The sequence below is a fragment of the Fonsecaea erecta genome (assembly GCF_001651985.1).
Source record: "Fonsecaea erecta strain CBS 125763 chromosome Unknown Scaff5, whole genome shotgun sequence".
Taxonomy (NCBI): domain Eukaryota; kingdom Fungi; phylum Ascomycota; class Eurotiomycetes; order Chaetothyriales; family Herpotrichiellaceae; genus Fonsecaea; species Fonsecaea erecta.
The window spans coordinates 1923485-1942132 of record NW_017387248.1 but is presented as its reverse complement, the minus strand read 5'-3'; the positions used below and the strand labels follow the sequence as shown (position 1 = coordinate 1942132).

The 18648-nt window shown below is 53.0% G+C and overlaps 6 protein-coding genes across 6 annotated transcripts; 4 read left to right on the top strand and 2 right to left on the bottom strand.

The window, feature by feature from the left end:
- Positions 1–1387: 1387 nt before the first annotated feature.
- Positions 1388–3073, top strand: AYL99_06763 (hypothetical protein; the record flags this gene model as incomplete). The annotated part of the gene is made up of 1 exon (XM_018838272.1): positions 1388–3073. The coding sequence occupies one exon, from the start codon at positions 1388–1390 to the stop codon at positions 3071–3073; it is 1686 nt and encodes a 561-aa protein (XP_018692832.1).
- Positions 3074–5175: 2102 nt separating this feature from the next.
- Positions 5176–6777, bottom strand: AYL99_06762 (hypothetical protein; the record flags this gene model as incomplete). The annotated part of the gene is made up of 1 exon (XM_018838271.1): positions 5176–6777. The coding sequence occupies one exon, from the start codon at positions 6775–6777 to the stop codon at positions 5176–5178; it is 1602 nt and encodes a 533-aa protein (XP_018692831.1).
- Positions 6778–7424: 647 nt separating this feature from the next.
- AYL99_06761 (hypothetical protein) lies at positions 7425–7826 on the top strand (the record flags this gene model as incomplete). The annotated part of the gene is made up of 1 exon (XM_018838270.1): positions 7425–7826. One exon carries the CDS (start codon positions 7425–7427, stop codon positions 7824–7826), a length of 402 nt encoding a protein of 133 aa, XP_018692830.1.
- A 4077-nt stretch (positions 7827–11903) lies between these two features.
- AYL99_06760 (hypothetical protein) lies at positions 11904–13084 on the top strand (the record flags this gene model as incomplete). Its single annotated transcript, XM_018838269.1, has 3 exons — positions 11904–12004; positions 12055–12336; positions 12388–13084. The coding sequence occupies 3 exons, from the start codon at positions 11904–11906 to the stop codon at positions 13082–13084; spliced, it is 1080 nt and encodes a 359-aa protein (XP_018692829.1).
- A 2992-nt stretch (positions 13085–16076) lies between these two features.
- On the bottom strand, positions 16077–17558 carry AYL99_06759 (hypothetical protein; the record flags this gene model as incomplete). The annotated part of the gene is made up of 2 exons (XM_018838268.1): positions 16077–17137; positions 17195–17558. 2 exons carry the CDS (start codon positions 17556–17558, stop codon positions 16077–16079), a joined length of 1425 nt encoding a protein of 474 aa, XP_018692828.1.
- A 333-nt stretch (positions 17559–17891) lies between these two features.
- On the top strand, positions 17892–18629 carry AYL99_06758 (hypothetical protein; the record flags this gene model as incomplete). Its single annotated transcript, XM_018838267.1, has 1 exon — positions 17892–18629. One exon carries the CDS (start codon positions 17892–17894, stop codon positions 18627–18629), a length of 738 nt encoding a protein of 245 aa, XP_018692827.1.
- Positions 18630–18648: the final 19 nt, after the last annotated feature.

The window sequence follows — 18648 nt, the reverse complement described above, 5'->3', positions numbered from 1 at the left end:
GCGCTGTTATTGCATGTGGTGTGTTCAGTCGAAGGTAAGGTACCGACGCCCTAGATCGAGAGCATACATACATCTGGTCTTAGCTCTGCCCGACTGTATATCTGATTCGACGATGGCGGTGTAGTCCAGCAGCAGCCGAGATCTGGCAGATAAACGACATACATGACCGACGGGGTGGTTGGTATAAACACTGTTCCGAATTCGTGCTCTCTGGCTTTTCTTTGTGAAAAGTTTTATTCCGTTATGCCAGAAACGCTCAACAGAGAATACTTGTATAAATTAGTGCTCGACAGCTTCCTTCCTCGATAAGGTGACCGTGTTTGTCAGGGACTTTGATGACATTGTCTTAGCCTTCAACAACTTTCAGGGACTCCCGCCTAGTGGGGAGGATCAAGCTAGCGCTTCTGTATGCACTGTCCTCTCGGGTGGCACAAGGGAAACGTGGTCATTTTCCAGAATAGCAGTAGTAATGAAGACCCTGCATCGCCGTGCCTGTTGCGGATGGGCTGGTTGCAGCATGTGTCTGTCATTTATTCACTTCGTTCCTCATTGTTGAAACCCGCGCTCTCGGATGATGGATAGTATCAGTCGGATCAAATAAATAGAAGTTGAGGAAGAGGGGTTTAACTAGACCGTAACCGAAGTCGTTGCTGCTGAGCAGTGGTGGGTGACGAACCTAGCTGCTGGACTGGCGCCTAGCTGGGACCTGTAAAGTTGTCAGCCCAGAAGGGTAGCGCCTAGAAGCCCTGTAGGTCTTAGGCTACCTTAGGTACGAGCGCCTACCTGTAACTTTCCAGGCCAAGTGCACGCTAATTACTAGGTACCAACTGGGCGATGACATAGGCAAAGGGACATCCCGCAAGCGAGGCCAGCCTTTTAGTCGCAAAACGTCAGGGGTAAGCCACAAAACGGGCTGCTATCGATACCATCAGCTTCCCCTGCTACGATGATCATCACTAAAAGTGTCGCAGAGTCTTTCCTCTTGTGTCTACCAGCCCCCGTTGGGAATGACCAAAGGCAAGTTCCGTGCCTGTCACTGCATCCAAATGACCAAGCTTCCACAGACGATCGCCCGACTGCCTCTGCGAACCTCACAATACGCCATGATGATTGGGTCTTGATCGTGGCGCAGGTGCGGGAACCCGACATTTCCGACCTGCTCGGCGGGTAACACTGACTGGGCAGAAGAAGGCAACAAGGCGAAATGGAGAACAGCAATGAGACACCAAGATAACTATTTGAAAAGCGCCAGTGCAATTCTTTACCAAGGCAATTAAGTCATGTGAGTGGTCTCTGAGCCGTCTGAAGCGACATGTTTTTTCTCGTTGATATGAAATCCAACAGTCGCACTTCATGCGCAGCTTGAGCACCCCGCCTGCTTCCCAAAATGCCTTTCTTCAGTGACGCCCGCAAGCGCCGCAAATACACAGAACCTCCAGCTGCTGCTGTGCCTGTCTTTCCTCAAAACCCTTCTCCTTATGCTCTGAATACCTCCGGCGTCATCTACGAGGAGCCTCAGCCCCAATGGACATGGCAGCCCGCTGCACACCTTCCTCCCGCCTCGTACCCTTATGTGAACTCGGCTCCGTTCCTGCCTCCGGTGCAGAGTGTACAGATGGAGTACCACGCAATGCCTCTGCACCCTCAACACACATGGCCACCTCCTCCATCGAACTACGTGGATGCTGGCCCTCCAAGAGCGTCCATGCCAATTGAGTTGCGAGAGCGGATCGACCAAAAGTTGGGCGACGTCATATCGCTCATTGATGAAGATGCGTTTTCGGGTTTGGAGAAAGAGCTGCTGATTTCAGAGGGAGATTTTCCGACACCAGAACTCGGAGAGACATATGCTATGGATCGAGATATGGCACGAACATTCGGAGGGGTCGAGAAAATGCCAGCGAGGCAGAGGAGACAAGCGCCACAGAAACAGACCAACGTCTTCTCCAAGCTTGACCTATACATGAACTCTAGACTGCCTGTGTCTCTCCAACCATTCCGAGTTTATATACCAACATGGCCGCTCCTGTGTCTTGCGGCACAATATTCACACAGCGCATACATATCCCCACAATCCTCGTCGGAACGCAAGGACTTTGTCTCGGCAGATGGCCGTCTAGGGACAAAGGCCATGGTGATCAAGTCGATTCCGTGTGACGACAAGAAAACCATCGTCTTCGCCATCCGTGGGACAAGTTTCTTTAGTGTGCGCGATTGGGGGGTTAATCTCGACACCGAGCCCGTGTCGCCGGCCGGATTTCTGGACGACCAGGGGAATCTCTGTCACTCCGGTTTTCTTCGAGTCGCTAAGGCGATGGTCAAGCCGATCGCGGCCAGACTTCGACACCTGTTGGAAGAGAACCCGTCCCGATCGAGCTGCTCTCTCTTGATTACCGGTCACTCTGCTGGTGGAGCCGTAGCGAGTCTGCTATATGCTCACATGCTTGCGGAGACGGTTGAATCAGAGCTCAACATTCTCACAGACTGTTTTAAGAGAGTCCATTGTGTCACGTTTGGAGCTCCACCAGTCAGTCTCTTACCGCTCCAGAAGCCCGACACCGCTGATGGACGGCTACGCAAATGTCTCTTTCACTCGTTTATGAACGAGGGGGACCCCGTTGTGCGCGCGGAGAAGGCATATGTGAAAAGCCTCGTTGACCTGCTGTCGCGACCAATCCCGTCATTGCCATCCCTCGAACCAAAGCAGTCCTCCGTACAAACGCTGACGGCGCTTGGGGCGTCCATGTCCAGACTCGATCTCTCAATGATAGCCGTTCCAAAGAAACAATCGAGACCCAAGCCTCCGAAATCGAAAAATCCGTCTCTCCCACTCAGGAAGCTGTGGTGGGATGTTCCTCCTGCGACGCTGTCAAATGCAGGTCGTCTCGTGGTGCTCCGCGTTCCACACTGGCCCGGTGCGACGGAGGCCGACGTGACGGCGTCTCTGGTCAAGGATGAGCAATTGCGACAAGTCGTCTTCGGGGATCCTCTGGTTCACTCGATGGATCTGTACGCGAAGAGGATCGAGATGCTCGCTGTGCGTGCGGTCACCGGACGTGGCGGAGCATGTTGAACGAACCACCATGGAAGAGAGATGGAAAAAGGTAGCGGGAGTTCTTTTGTCGTGGTGTTGGGCGTGTTCCATTTCATTACCTAGCGATACTCGGCCGCATTTTTTTTCTCTTTCCTTTGGGGGATCTTGTATTACGAACACCACCATTATTCTAATTTCATCATGCATGTCATGTAACGAGTCTACGTCGCGACGAAAGCAGGGCGCTGCACTTGGCATGTCAGGGCATGTCATGTTATGCGACTCGATGCGAAGCAACGCAACGCGAATACAATATAATGCATTGCATCGCATTCCATCTAACCATATATCTACCCATCTATCTGTCAGTCCCTTGACCCGCCGGTCTTGTCTGTCTGTCAGTCTGTGTCTCTGCGCCAACATCCTTCCATCCATCCACCCATCAATCCATGCGTTAATTAGTCAGTCTCAGTGGCTAGATCGACCGCGATGCATGCATGTTAAAACTCGACATTTGAAGAATTCCTCAGCCTTGTTAAAGGGCACCTACCAGTACCATCAATGGGTTCCGCGTACACAAATACCAGCGAGTTCCGACTGCATATATATATTATCCCCAAACAGTCGACGCCCGGGGACATTTCGCTGACTTATCCCTCGCCGCTTTGCTCTCCCGCTAACAACCTATTTAGTCAAATCGCTCTCTCGCTGAAATTAACAAAGATAATAGCTACTCGATCGGCGTATATATATATATATATATATATACACTCCTGTCCCAGATGCATTCTGTGTCATGATATCCATCTCTCCCTCTCTCTATCTCTCTATCTATCTTTCTTTCCTCCTATATGCGACAAGGTCCTTGAGATCTGGGCCGATGACGACGAGGAGGGCGGGGCGAGGCTGATGTTCCACTCCCATAACTCTCTCACTCTCACACACTCACACACTTTCTCAGTCAATTCCCTCTCTCACTGACATGACTGGCTGACGTCCTCGCCCACTCGCACACGACACATAAACTTCCTCTACAAAAGTCCGTCGCCCCCACGCAGGCAAGGCAGGCATCAGGCAAACAGACATAGCCCCTCCCTCCGAGCCTTAGGTGCCATTTTCCGCTTGTTCCGTGGCCCGGCTTGGCCTGGCCCGGCCCTAAGCGCTCGCTCAGTTCACTTCTCTCTGTCCTCCTTTCGCAACATGTACTTACACACATACATACATACATACATACATACATGCGTACGTAAGTGCACCAACAGACTAGGAGACAGTGCGAGAGAGGCCGTGGGCTGGCCGGCTTGCTGACCCATGGACAGATTGGTGGACTGACCGATCGACGACGAGGTGAGCGACAAACACAGGAGGTACGCAGAGTGATCGAGCGATGGAGTGCATGGCCCGGTTTTCAAAGCCGCTGTGGCGGTGTTGCTGCCTGAAAGGCCGGACGGATGCACACTTCTCTCCAAGTTTCAAGTCTCCCATTCCACATAGACGATCTTTGGTTACATGTTACATACATAGCTGTGACCGGGGCCCCGGTCGCCAAAGTCAAAGTCTGCATTGCAAGACCTCGAATGTTCCCCGCCTTGTCTTGGCTCACCTGTAGAAGCCCAGCCTTGTGTGTTACACAAAAAGACAAACTAATGTACATGCAATGCATGTTTACAGATACCTCCTTCTTTCTCCGAAAATTGGACCCACCGAGACCAACGACGCCGATCCGGATACCACGATCCTGCGTTCTCTCCACCCACAGCGATCGACGACCTTGATTTTGTCCCGGTTCACACAGAAGTGCATGGGCTAGACGCGCAATGGAAATGTAATGCTGCCCAGGGCATCAACAGATTGTCGGTGGAGCTTCGTTCAATATTCCGCGTGGCTTGCAAATTGATCGACAGAAAACGAGGTGATGCAGGGCTCTAGCCAACATTTTCTCAGCCTCTGTGGGATCCCGAGCCGTAAGTCCAAAGTGCCGCAAGGGTTGTCGTCGTGGTCCCGGCCTTTCGGTCATTCGGGGACTCTCAAAGAGAGACGATCACATACAAATGGCCAGATGTGAAAGGCACAGATTTGGAAACGTGGATGCTGAGGCTTCGGGTTGTCCACACTCCCCAAAACAAGAGATAGTTGGCAACTCACACGCCGACGAACTTTGCCTTCCGAAAACCAGGCACTCCCCATTCTGTTTTTCTGGGATGCCGGCCTAACAGTCGGGTTCTGTATTGCTGCAGACTTGTTGGCTTCGGCCTCGGTAAGACCTGTTGCCTGTGGGGAAATGGTTTACTCTTCGGACGGGCTCGCAAAGTAGGCGTCCTGGAATTTGACCTTTTCACCGCAACACTCGTGGACAACTCAGCTGACACTGTGGTTTCAGATGTACCGGTTGTGTTTGCTTGGAGTTCTCGCGTGACATGTTCCAGGCCTTCCGGAGCAGGGGTCATGGTAGAGGAGGACTCAGCGGTCGCTTCTGTTTCAGCCGTACCCTGCAGTGGCGGGTTTCGTACTTCTGGATTTGTGGCAGAAGGGCCGCAGTCAGCCATGCTTGTGTATGAGTCCTGAGTAAGGGAGCTCGAAAGGTTCACCGCAATTTGATCTTGCTCCCCTGAATGCACACGACGGGTGACCTCATTGGGCGTGGGAATATCCTCCTCCGCCAATGGTTCAGAAGGCTGCCGCTGAGACGTCGTATTGAAATTTTCAGGGTTCTGTAGCCCTGTTTGGGTCCTGGCTGATTGTGTCGTAGTATTTGCCGGTGCTGGGCTCTCATTTGATGTTGGTGCCATGACAATCTCGATCGACTCATCAGCCGTATCGTTGGCCGCACTGTGATTGTCCGCGATGGACTTCGGTGGTTGACCCGTCTCGCTTTCCGAGCTAGCAAGTTGAATGATTTGACTTGATGTGGTGAGTTCTTCGGCTTTGTCTTGTGCTGTGTTTAGTCTTTGTGGCTCCGAAGCTATTGCCAGACCAGGTACTTGCACTGGAGAACCAAGTTCATGGCCAACATCGCTTAGCATCTTTCTTTTCTTGCGACTCGAATGCTGCAACGAGGGATTCGGTATCTGCATAGCTTGTTGTGCAGCAACAGAGCTGCTGACCACTTCGGGAGGAGCGTCGTCGTCGTCTTCATCTCCATCGTCATCTACGTCGTCTTTCTCCCCCTTGTTCGGAGTGATGGCGCCAGCAAACTGATTCCCAAAGGTTACAGCTCCTGAAATCGTGTCCTCAGGATCCTCGCTAGTGAATCTCTTTCGTGTAGGGACGGCTGCTGGTGTGTGGCTTGGTGACACAAGGCTCTTCGAGCGGTTGGCAAGTGTGGCCTGTATTTCTCGACTGTCTTGGGGTATGCCCTCTAGGGCGCCTCCATCGCCGTGTTGCCCACCTTCGGCTTCACCATTGGGCGAGAGAGCTTCGGGCACCTCCTGAAAGCCTGATACATGGGGACGTGCTAAATTCCCAGGCTGGGGCCGCGAGATCTCCGCTCCCTCTCCGTTCCCTCCGAGTTGAGCATGCTCTTGACCCAGAAGACTTGGTGCTACCTCTATGACGACTTCAATCTTTTTGTTCGCAATTGAGGCAAGCCCTTCCCCCGAGGAAGGAGTACTCGCAGAGGCTGTCTTGGATTTTCTGGTTGGCGTTATTCCAGCTTCGGGTGAAAACGCCGTACCCGTTTCCACAGCGGGAGGGGGCGAGTTCAAGGAGCCTATCTTACGCTCCTGGGACCTGGTTGTCACCATTGTAGGGAGAGGTAGTAGTTGGCAGAGCTGAAGTCGAACAACACAAAAGCTGCGAAGATAATACTGAAAATTTATCGTGGCGGTCTGACAGAATATCCATTCGCCATCTTATCTTATCTTAGCCCCATCACCACATTGCTCTTCTCTTCCCTCGACCAGCGTGATATTTGGATGCTTCGCATGTGTGTAGATGGACTTGGCTGGGGGTATCAATAGAGGCTACTCACTTCGCCATCTTACAGTTCGCACCATGCGACCTACGTTGATGTTCCAAACCGAGGTCCTTACATAACCCCCGATCGCCCCCTCGAGTCGTCGCTTTTAACCGATATTGGCCGTAACTACGCCTTCCTAACTGAGGCACATCCAATGGTAGAACCTCGGCGTGTTGTCCGCCGACATTGTTGTCCATACCGAATCTCATCGGGCTAAATGCCGCACTGTAACCAAGGTAGGGCAGCTGGAAATCCTACATAACCATGCATCATCGTCGACTCACTCGTCCGCCGAACTCTCCTTGGTCAGGCACATGTCTCTCTGACAATACGGCGACACCTTTTCTTCGCCCTTGCTCTTCGTGTACTGTCACGCTCTCGGTCGTCCATGATCAGCTCTGACCAGGGTCAGGGAAAATCCAACGCAACGTCATGACCTCAGCGTCCAAAGTCAAATCGCTCGATCATCTGGTCCTGACGGTCAAGGATATCGACGCCACCATCCAATTCTACCAGGATGTCTGCGGCATGGAGCACACCTCGTTCGCTGCCGAAACCGATCCCAGTATTATTCGGCATGCACTGAAGTTTGGCACTCAGAAAATCAACCTGCACGAATGTGGAAAAGAGTTCGAACCCAAGGCGGAGCACGTCCAGCCAGGAACTGGTGACCTGTGCTTTCTGGTGGAGGAGGATGTTGCAGTGGTCCTGGGACGGCTCAAGGAAAAAAACATCACGGTCCTGGAAGGCGCCCAGGTGGTGGAGAGGGCTGGAGCCCAGGGAAAGCTGCGGAGCGTTTACATCAGGGATCCTGATGGCAATTTGATCGAGTGAGTGCCCGCTCGCACCAAACATGTCCTGCCTCCCTCGAAACCACGTCCTCGCGCACGGAGTTTGAATTTCCGAGGCCCCTGACTGACAATCTTGCCCTCTTCTGGGGTGTTCCAGACTGTCGAACTCGATGTAGCTATCGAGAACGCGTAAGCGGGGAAGTACGGTATTGGCCATGGTAAGAAGAGACAAGGCAGCAGGTCGACCTTCTCATCACCCGCTAGAAAATGGAACCATCGTCGATTTGATGCCCTAATTTTCCCAGGCCCAGGATCAAAATCTGCCTTTTGCCTTCAGCTGAACGGTCAAGACTTCAAGGACCTCCTTCCTATTCATCTAATCTCTCCAGCCGTGTGAAGCAATGTAGCGGGTGCACTAAGACACGTCCCCAGCTGCTGGTCGACAGAGTAAGCCGTGATAGAGGTCGAGCAAACATTTTCCCCATCCCCCGAGAAATTGGCACAGTGGACAACAATGGGCAAAGTTTATGCTATGGGCGGACGGCAGCTGAGCAGGGGCGGTAGGTTATGGTAGATGATCTGATAGGGTGGCCAAGTCGGATAAGGCAAGCACCCTGAAATGCGAGGACAGTAACATTGGCTGTCATAGAGACAAGAGAGCCTGTCGAAGCCGAGACCAGGTGCTTGGGTCACTTCATTGCTGGGCTATGTTGCGCAGCTGTGTAGATGGCCAACCTTATAGCTCAGATTGGCTTCTTGCCGTTTGCGTGTGGGGGTTTTCCATCTAATCGTAGCTATTGTCGTCCAAGCTCCTTGCTTCACTCGCCACCTGGTCGGCAAAAGGGTACGTAATACCCCTGCAACGCATGGTTCGAAATAGGGTAAAGCTCTGCTATCAAACAAGGCAGGGACTCAAGCCAGCTGAGCAGGATCTGATTTGTCGATGGTGTAGGTTTACATCCAATAACTTCGAGGCCCATGAGTTCCTCCCGGTGGCGTCCAATTAGTGTTGATGGCGATTGAAGCCCGAACGTGCGGATCATTGCCGTATCGAGGCGTCAAGCACGAGCCAGGATAAGTGGATGACCGCCTTGAAGAACTGTGCTGGTATGTAGGTTTTGCGTCTGGAGGACTGGTGTTTGGCTTTTCGGTGAGGGCCTAATTATTAGCCGTCGCCGGCCGGGGATCTTGAGCCTGGAATCGATAACCGAGATCACAGCTTCCGGACCATCTCATTTGTGTTCATGCCCGGTGGATAGTGTCAGGAGGGCCGTGCTTGTGCCATCAATTCTCCTGATTGTTCCGCAGCAGACCTGACAGGTGGTTCGCCTCTAGTCGTCGTTTTTCCTTGGCGGCAATGGATCAACAGAAGCATGTTCAATGGTTGCTGAAACGGGGTCGTCCGAAACTACTCATATGCAGCATGCAGAGCTTGAGCCATCGGCATGTGGTCCTACTTAGCTTTGCATTCAGCGCTTAGAGCGATCGGGTTGTTGGTCCGCGGTCTGTTCCCCGGCACCTCCATCTTTTGTCCATTCTTTTTTCCCCTCCCTCTGAGCACATTCTCTGCGATGGGAAATGCGTAGGGCAACACGGCGTACGAGTATGCTCCAATAGTCAAAAATGCCCGAATATTAGGAGCAGCTCCACGGCGGAAGGGGATGGGTCATGGCTTGAACCTTGGTCTTGAACTCCGCCAATTGTTGCCATGGCTGGGGTGTGACTCGATCTGTGTGCCATTGCTTGCTTGTCAGCGGAATCGGATGTGATTGGAATTTGACTATCTTGAGTCGTGCAGGGGTTCCTGCAGATTGCACAGACATCTATTGACGCTGGTGGTGAGCTTAGCTATAGTCAACCTTTGTCGATGGCAGTCAACTACCACCTTACCGGTCATGCGGAGCCGAGACTCGCAAGCCGTCTCTTTCTGCAGCTTGGGAATGGAGCTGGGGAGGTCATCCATACATTAGTGGTGCTTGCCGGACATGTCGCTGACTGCCATCCAGCCCTCACTCACGGTGTGTAAAAACCCCGGTCGAGCTGGAAGGAGGATCCCTGTCCGGGGTGCTTTGGGAACAGATCTTCAACGTGCGGTGCCCGGCACTTTCTAACACGACGAGTCACAGGGAGAGGGTAACAAGCGCTCGTTTGCTGGGACAAACTAAAATATCAGAGGTGTGGGTGTCGCGCCTGTTAATGCATCGAATTCGTATGGCTTCATGCTGCTCGTTCAACGGCGACGGGTTTCGGTTTCGGGTTGGGTCACTGTCCTACACAGTAGTGCCAGCGTTTTCGCAGCTAATGAAACCAAAGCTAGAAGGCATGTGTGCATTTGCCTGAGTTGGGTAGACACAGGTGATGGGGTGATGGGGTGATGGGATGATGGAGTGATGGAGTGATGGAGTGTGATTGATGGACTTTGGAACAGAAACAGAGGTGAGAGATGGAGCATTGCAGCGGACTTGTCTGCAGTTGGAGATCCAAGATGACAGCAACGAGAACTCTCTCTCTCTCTCTCTCATCATTCTTTCCATCTCCTACCTGCTCGCTCGCCTCCATTCCTGTCTCCTGTGTTCAGCAATTGTAACAGTTCATCATCCTCCACAAACGACTCCATTGATTTCCCTTCTCTTTCAGTAGTTGGGTTGTCGGCTAATAATATTGTTCATAGGACTCGGAACCCCAACCGACCGACCTCTGGTGGTCGCTGGCTCTTCTCTCACTCATTCGTATCACGATGCATGCCCCCGAACTCACCCTTGCCTTAGTTCGCAGGTCGGTTGGGGGCTGGCGTGGATTCTACTCCTCCGTCTAGTGTTTATCTCCACTTTGCTACCTTCCTTGACCAACAAACCTTCCAACCCAACTGTACAGGCATGCTCGCCTAAACTAACCCTTCCACGCATGCCGAAAGCTACATCTTCATTCTTGGATTTCTGTGCTGTGGGCTCTGCTGAAATCCAAGTTTCGGAATTGCGGACGGCCCTTACACGCTTTGGGACACTGGTTTTTCGGTCCTGGAAGCGATCCATCCGTCCAGTTGCAACCTCTGCAACCTCTCTCCAGTCCATCCTACCACCGCTTCGGCCACGGCCAAAAGAGAAGGAAGGGCCCAGGAAGACATTACACACACCCAGGTGACGGCTTCTTAGCTGGCCCCCTTCACACGTTGACGCAGGAGGGAGTCTGTGGTCGGCATGATACAACACCCACATGACAAAGAGGGTCTCGTATAACCCTTGCAAACCCCCCGATAAATCTGCGACTGGCCACACATCTTCTGTGCGCCCGCCCGGAGGGGCGGGGTTCACCAAACTGCGCAGAGCAAAAGGCCCTGGCACCACCACCATTACCACCACCATCACCACTGGCAGTGCAGCGCTGGCGTGTTGTCGCAAACGCTACTGCACAAACCGTCAAACCTCTTTTTGCCCTGCCCGTCCCAGAATCCGCGCGAAGTCCGACCCTGTCGTGTCGTTCCATTTTTCCATCCTTCTCTCTCCTTTCCGAATCTCGGTGCTCGCTCGCTCGCTCTCTTTCCCACCCCCTCCCTCCCTTTCCCCACGGCTATCTGTCGAGTACTCCTTCTGTGCCCCATCATCTCGCGACTATCACTTGCCAGGATGTAATGTCTGTGGCGCACGATCCCCCCCCCGGTCTCGAATTGCGCCAGCTGAGCCCTCGCTAAATGCCATCCGCGATGCCAAGGGGTGGTGCTGGACAAGATTTTCGGTTCAGAACTCCATTTGAGGTTGACCGACTGCCATCTGGTGCCCTTTGCTGCTGTTTAAGGAGACAACCATATATCAGCGCTATTACCGTCACCATTCACGCGTAGTCCTCTCCAGGTATCATGAATCCGGCGACGCATGGTTCGTTCTCGTCTACCTGTGTGCTCAGTGGCTCACAGCATCCCCGCTCGTTCTCATTATCCACGGATGCATTGCCATCAGACGCTATGTACGGCAATTCTTCCCAGATACCATCTCGAGGAAGTTTTGACCGTCAAGACCGTCCTTCATATTTCTCGGCCCCAGCTGTTCAATCCCAGGGTCCCAGTCGCTGGTCACCTGCACCCTATCTGTCTTCATTCGTTACACCTCACTCTCGTCCTGTGACAATGCATGGTTCGGAGAATGAATCTGCTTTTTCACCTTCGTCACAACCGTCCGCACACAGTGCTACAATTCACAGTCCAGCGACTACTTTCAGTGATCGAAGGTAAGGAGCAACGCCCTTTCCAAGTCTCCCTCAACTGACTGTGGTTCTAGGATGTCTTATGACCCCTCCCCATTTCAATCTTCGTTCGGTGAACTTCACGAACCAACGGCCCAACCTGGATTGAGGACTTCCAGTCCAGTATCTGACTCTGTGCATGACGGTGCTACTCCTTCAACTGCTCCAGTCACAGAATCACCCGCGGTATCGTACGCGGCTCCGACTACGGCCTATAACTCCATCCCATCCTCCTTCGACACTGCCAAGCGGTGTCACCTGCACATCAGACAGCAGCCCAGAGCCGCGCGTGCTGGACCGGACGGGAAGGATCGAAGGTAAGTACTCTCGACTACGGAGGTTTGCTCGTGGCTGATCAGTCCGTGCAGAGCGGTCGATCCCCCGCCGGTCGTGCAGTTGTTAATGGATGACTTCGATCCGGACAATGAGGCTGATGTTGCAGAGCTAAGATGTCCCTTCTGGGTTGTGCACTGCCGTTTAGTCGGCGCATTTTCTGTCGAGTCAGATGTGAGCACGCAGTCCTATTACACCGATGACGGGCAAAAGGAAGTGCAGCGTCTGCTCTTGGGCACGACTGTGGCGAGTCCTACTCATACTGCTGATGACCCCGATCCCCCTACAATGCCCACGCATCCCGTTACAAGAGATGCGGTATCTGCGCCCCCCAGTCCTACGTCGAGATTTTTGCCCAGCGCGCCTTCTGGGAGACTACCAAGAGCTCCTCACAACATTCCGGGATCGTTCTTCATCTTTGCCGATCTTTCCGTGCGCCGAGCGGGCGAATACCGGTTACAGTTTACCTTGATGAAGATGGAACCTCCATTGCTCAAAGTTGGGGCTACGGTGCCTGCTCACCATGTCGTCACGAGTCAAGTCTTCCGAGCTGTCAACGCAAAGGATTTCGATCAGGTGCAGCCCAGCACCAACTTGGTGAAGGGCCTGCTTGACCGAGGTGCAGGATTCCCGCTCAAATTGAAGAAAGGGATCAGAGAAGGCCAAAGACGACGGAGAAATTGGGATGACTACTCTGACGACGATGATTCGGGTGACTACGACAACGAGTGAGGGAAGATGACCTCGTACTGGCCGTGGACGCGATGCAGCCGGTCGACCTCGTTGACCTTGTTGTGAAGGCGTGTGAGAAAGTTCCCAGATGGGGGCGTGGCTGACAGGCTGTGGACGGTCGTGCTGGAACTAATACTGGTGTTTTCAATACATGACATGCCTCTCGAACTTTCACTCTGTGTTTAGGATCCTAGCTAATGAGACACGGGCAATCAGGAGCCCGGGCAGTAACACGGCAAAAGTACGATTTGATTTTCCGAGGAAGTTCGGAGTGCATTTGCGAGCGACACGGAACATGGGGATGGAGAAATTGGTAGCCAGGTTAACTCGTCAAGCCTGCAGAAGGCTAAGATGCAAGGCATGCAGGTTCTGGAGCGCCGGGGTGTCTGGTTATTTCGAAAGAACAAGCGGGCTATCAATGGGATTCAAGGGGCTACAAGCCTGGGAAACGCGAACCGGTGGACAAGGTGTCATCCAACATGTGCACAGTGCAAGGTACTCACTCGGTCGGCATAGACAAGCCGGAACTTCGGCAACGAGATCGGAAAAGTGAAAGAGACAGCCACGCCAGACGCCGTCTGAGGTATCCAGTGAGGTATCCAGTGAGCCAGACTGTTGGGATCTGGTGTCCAACATGGTATTGGACCGGCTGTGCTGGGTGGTGCGACGGGTAAGGTGGTAGATGGGGCGACAGGTAAGGCGGTCTGAATGTCACAGCCCTTTCTCTAGGCAACGATGGTTGGACAGCATCATCGTCATCATCAACATCGTGCAGCCGTGACGGAAGCACAGGAAAGGAATGCACGCACGCAATAATATGGAGTCTCAATCTCTTGGTGTGCATCTCCCGAAATGTTGGGCAGACGGTGATCCATGGCGAGGTTATTGGCGGGGTTTTTTCTGGACCATGTGCCTACGCTGTGCCTAGTGGTATGTATGTACGAGGCATGTGTTCAGCTATGTATTTATGAGCGTGTGGTCATACCACCCGCGATCCGATATATTTATTTAGCTGCTCCATTAACACCAACCTAAGGCATGTAATATGTAGAGAGTACAGCCCGGGAGGCCCCCAAAAAGCTTGATAGAGTTACCGTAGTTAGGTGCCAACGGTCTAGAACCAAAACCTTCCTTCTTCCACTTTTCCTCCCACAGCATCTACTAGCACCAGTTAGTGCCTCGTACTGTTCTTCGCACACTACTACACGCAATACTACTGGGTGACTACTGCGTACAAACCTCCCCCATCCCTCCCCCCACTACCAAGATTAACATACAGAAATTGGAAATGGGGGACACCGGGCCCCCCTTTTTTTGTTCCGTGTCCAGGGGGCGAGGTCGTCGTTATTAGCCTGACTTTCTGCGTATTTTGTGCGTTCGTGACGAATAACCCACCCCACCCGTGCTCCCGTTAGTGATAAATTCGTACAGTAGGGATTATTTCCCGCTTGGCTTGGCCTGGCCCTGGCTTGGGGGTAGTGCTCGGAGACGGAGGAGCTTGTACCGAGTAGTAAGGAGCGAGGCATAATAACCACGCACGGGCCCATGCGACGGTCTAGATGCTCCATGATGCCCGGGGTGGTAGCGCGTCGCCCGGGTCTAGATTGCTCTGCTCGTGCTCCTGCTTAGCTCTGCCCGTCTCCGTCATCCTCCGTCCTCCCCGTACGAGTCAGGTCGTGCTCGGTCCTCCGTCCATGGGCTCCGGGATATGAAGAGATACGAAATAATATATTCGGTACTACTACTACTACTACGACCACGGCTACGATCTAGGTCGTTAGTCTGCGCGCGTAGTTCAATGGGAGGTTGTGGTAGTAGGCTTTTTTTTCTTTTACGTACATAGCCCTTTTCTTTTTCGGGTATGCTGAATTAGGACAGCCGAGAAGAGATAGACAAAAACAGAGAAAGAGGCTATTTACGGAGAAGGTTAAACTAACTGTAGCTGAGCTGAGGGCAGAACGAAAACGAGCACGCGACGATGACACATGGTACTACTGCTTTACTATGCCCATGACGGGACGATGGATGAACTGGGGATCGATCGGTGTTGCCCTCCTCCTTCCTATTCCTCCCGAAGAGGAGCCCTGATACCGAATGAAATTGGGGAAGAGGGTTGATTTTGCTATTTGCTGTTATTGAATTCGTGGGAGAGGGAGGGAGTTGCCTGAACTCCCGATATCATGTGTGGTCTTTTTGCATTGCGCTCTTCTTCTTCTTCTTCTTCTTCTTCTCCTCCTCCTCCTCCTCCTCCTCCTCCATCGCGCGGTAGCCACGAGGTTATTGAGGGAGTCGTAGGCGAGAACGCAGCGCAGAGACGGAGGAGTTGGAGAACACCATCACCATCACCACCACCACGAAGGATATGCCTTGGTCATTGACACCTATGTACAGAGTGAGGTCCATATATATGTGCAGCAGCGTCACTTGGGGCGTGTGGACTGGAGACACTCCGTCCACGGGTTTGAGCCAAGTGAGGTGGCACTTGCCGTATTACTTCGTGTGCCGGGTCACGTTTATATACACTTTGCAACGACGGCGACGGGAGCAGCAGCAAGCTTTGGGAACATTTACGGGCCGATCCCACCCCCTTTTTCTCCGAGTCTAATATAATTACAAGATACAGGTAAATACAGTTGGCATGATTCTGACCGTCCTCTTCCTATCGGGTCTGTCCACCACAGCAAACCTCTACCTCGCCTCTGCCAGACGCCGCCCTGTCGAAACCGGTATGGATCGCAGTCTCCATAGCAAAGACGATTCTTCCGTCACGCAGATGGATGTGGTGCTGGTCTGTGGATCTGGGGAGAGGCTGAATACCGCAAAGCCAACCTTTCGTCACAGATGTCGGGAATGAACCCAGTCCGCTGCGCAAGGTTGGCGCGAAAGAGATCGGCCCTCTGGCACGACAAGATAGTCCTGTAGAGCTTTGAGACGCAAGGTCTCCTCCATTGTCGACCAGCACGCCCTGGAGCACAGTTGCTGTCCATCAAGTTCACTCCAACTGCCCAAGAAACTCCTCGCTGGATTTCTCGTATTTCTTCAAGGACTCGTCCGTGCCCTCCCAAGCCTGCTGAAATTCGCTGAAATAGTGGTGCCACGTGTTGTCAGGGTCTAGTCCCGCCTCGCCCATATTTTCCTTCGCAAAGTCAATCCAGGAGGTACCTTCGTCCACATATCTGTGCTCACGCAGAAGGTGGGCGAGTCCAAGATACCTTGCCGCCATAGAGTCCGTTTCGGGAGCTGACAGAGCGGCGCTGACAGCGAGCCACTCGATGCCGGTCCAATCTCGAGGTTTCCGGTTCGGCTCTGCAGGACGCCATCCATCTTTACGGAGATGATAAAATGCCAGCTGCAGGGAAGAGTCTGGATCGCCAGCGCTGGCGGATTGCGTGGCAAGCTCAACCCACTCCTTTGAGTGTTTCTTGATCACACCCGGCTGACGCAACGCGAAAGGAGCTGCCGAAAGATCAGAGTATTTGAAAAGGCCGTCTCGAATAGCATCTTCAAGGTCCGAACGGACTTGATCGTGGACCGCACCTTCACCGAGGTAAGACAAGTAATTTTTCGCTGCATCATGAAGAATCCTCCACGGCAATTTGGGATGCTGCAGGAGAGACGAGTTTTGACGACGGAGCAGCTTGCTGGGTTCGACCATGCCGACTAAATCTTTGGCGAGCTCATAGTTCTTTCTTGCAGTTGCTTCGCTGCCGGGTTTCCTCGTCATTTCATCCAAGTACAGTAACATCGCTAGCCAATCACTCCCTTCGAATGCTTTTGTCTTGATGAATTCGGCAACTCGGGGGGACAGACGAGCCTCTTGCCGACCCAGTGCGCTACCCAGAGCGATCTCAGCTGCAGCCGCATCCACGCCCGCGTCGATCTCTCCCGCAAAGAAGGCCATTCGTAAAGCATCACAGCCTTCGTCGCCCTTGCGATTTTGAGTATGGAATGCATTCTTTCCCAGTGAATGGAACGCCTTGCGCAGAATCTGTGGATCTCGCATCAGAGCAACCTCAGCAGAGCCCAGCACTTCCTCTGAAAGCTGGACGAACCCTGAGCGTCAAGATGTCAGCAGACGACGCCGGTCTTCTGATCAGACTACCCACATACTATGCTGTGTGGTTGCAGACACCAAGGCACTCGCAGGAGGAAGCTTTTTCAGGTCTTGACACAGTCGCCTTAGCACCTTGACCACATCCGGAATAGAAGAGAAGCCCAGTCCGTGCAATGCACTGGCAAGGTCGGGCGAGATGTAGTAGGAACCATTGTTTCCCAATTTCTGCTCCGACTTGGTCGCTGTCTCAAGTGCTGCACCGGGTGTCTTTGGTGTGGCTGGTTTGGCGTATGTCGGCGGCCGGCTTCTCTTCGCAGCCAGTCGAGAAGTGCAAGACCATGGGCGATATGTGAGCTGGGAACGAAGGCCCGAAGGATACAATGTAAGCCTCAGCAGAATCCTCCTCGGCCCCACGTACATGTCGCAGAACGTGTCAAGACTCAAGAAAGTGCCGGTCCATCAACTACGGATGGCGTAGCGGATCCCAGGAACAACTCTTGGCGGCCTGCCCGTGACAAGCTTATGTAACTCAGTTGGTGGAAACCGGACACCACGCATGCGCCCTCGCGCCATTCCACTCCGCTCTTGAGCCTCTTTCTGACTTTCACCTTTTATTTCTCCACCTCGTGTTGGAAGGGACAAGGGTATATCCAAATGCCCCATCTACCACGCCCAAATTTGGTCTACCTTCGCGATCCGTGCTGGAGAGTCTCTTGAAACATCGCTCGCAACCGAGGACACACCACATTCAAAATGCCTGCTCCCGCCGGAACCAAGCGCGTGCGCGGGGTCCAAATTTATCGTCCCTTCATCTACGGCACCGAAGCCATTCCCTTCGACCCAGAAAACCGCCCGAAAGACGCGCCACCCGATCATACACACAAATGGAAAGTTTTCGTGCGTGGGATCAACAACGAAGACATTTCGTACTGGCTGCGAAAGGTACAATTCAAACTCCACGACACATACGCAAACAGCGTTCGCATGATCGAAAGTCCTCCGTTCGAGGTGGAAGAAACAGGCTGGGGTGAATTCGAGATCGCTATCAAGTTCTATTTTGTGCCCGAGAGTACCGAGAAACCACAACAGATCTGGCACGGACTGAAATTACATCCATACTATGGGGATATTGAACAGCAGAAGAGGGACAGGTCTATGATCAGCAGCGTCTGCTATGAGGAGGTGCTGTTCAATGAGCCCGTGGAAGCTTTTTACGAGATCCTTACGGGAGGTGCTCAAACGTCCAAACCAAAGGCTGGAAAAGGAGGAAAGGGAACAATCAAGCCGCCGCCCACCGCGGAGATTCCCATGAAAAGTTCTCCTGGCAACAAATTCAGCAGAGAAGAGGAAAGTAAGGAGCTGGATCGTCTGGGAGAAGCGGTCAAGCAAGTCCAGAGGTTGATTGCGGAAGAAAAAGCGAAACTCATAAAGGAAGAGGCGAGACTGCAGGACCTGGAAAAGACAGAAGGGAAGCCCGTGAAGAAGAAATAAAGCGATGTGGGTGTGGTCC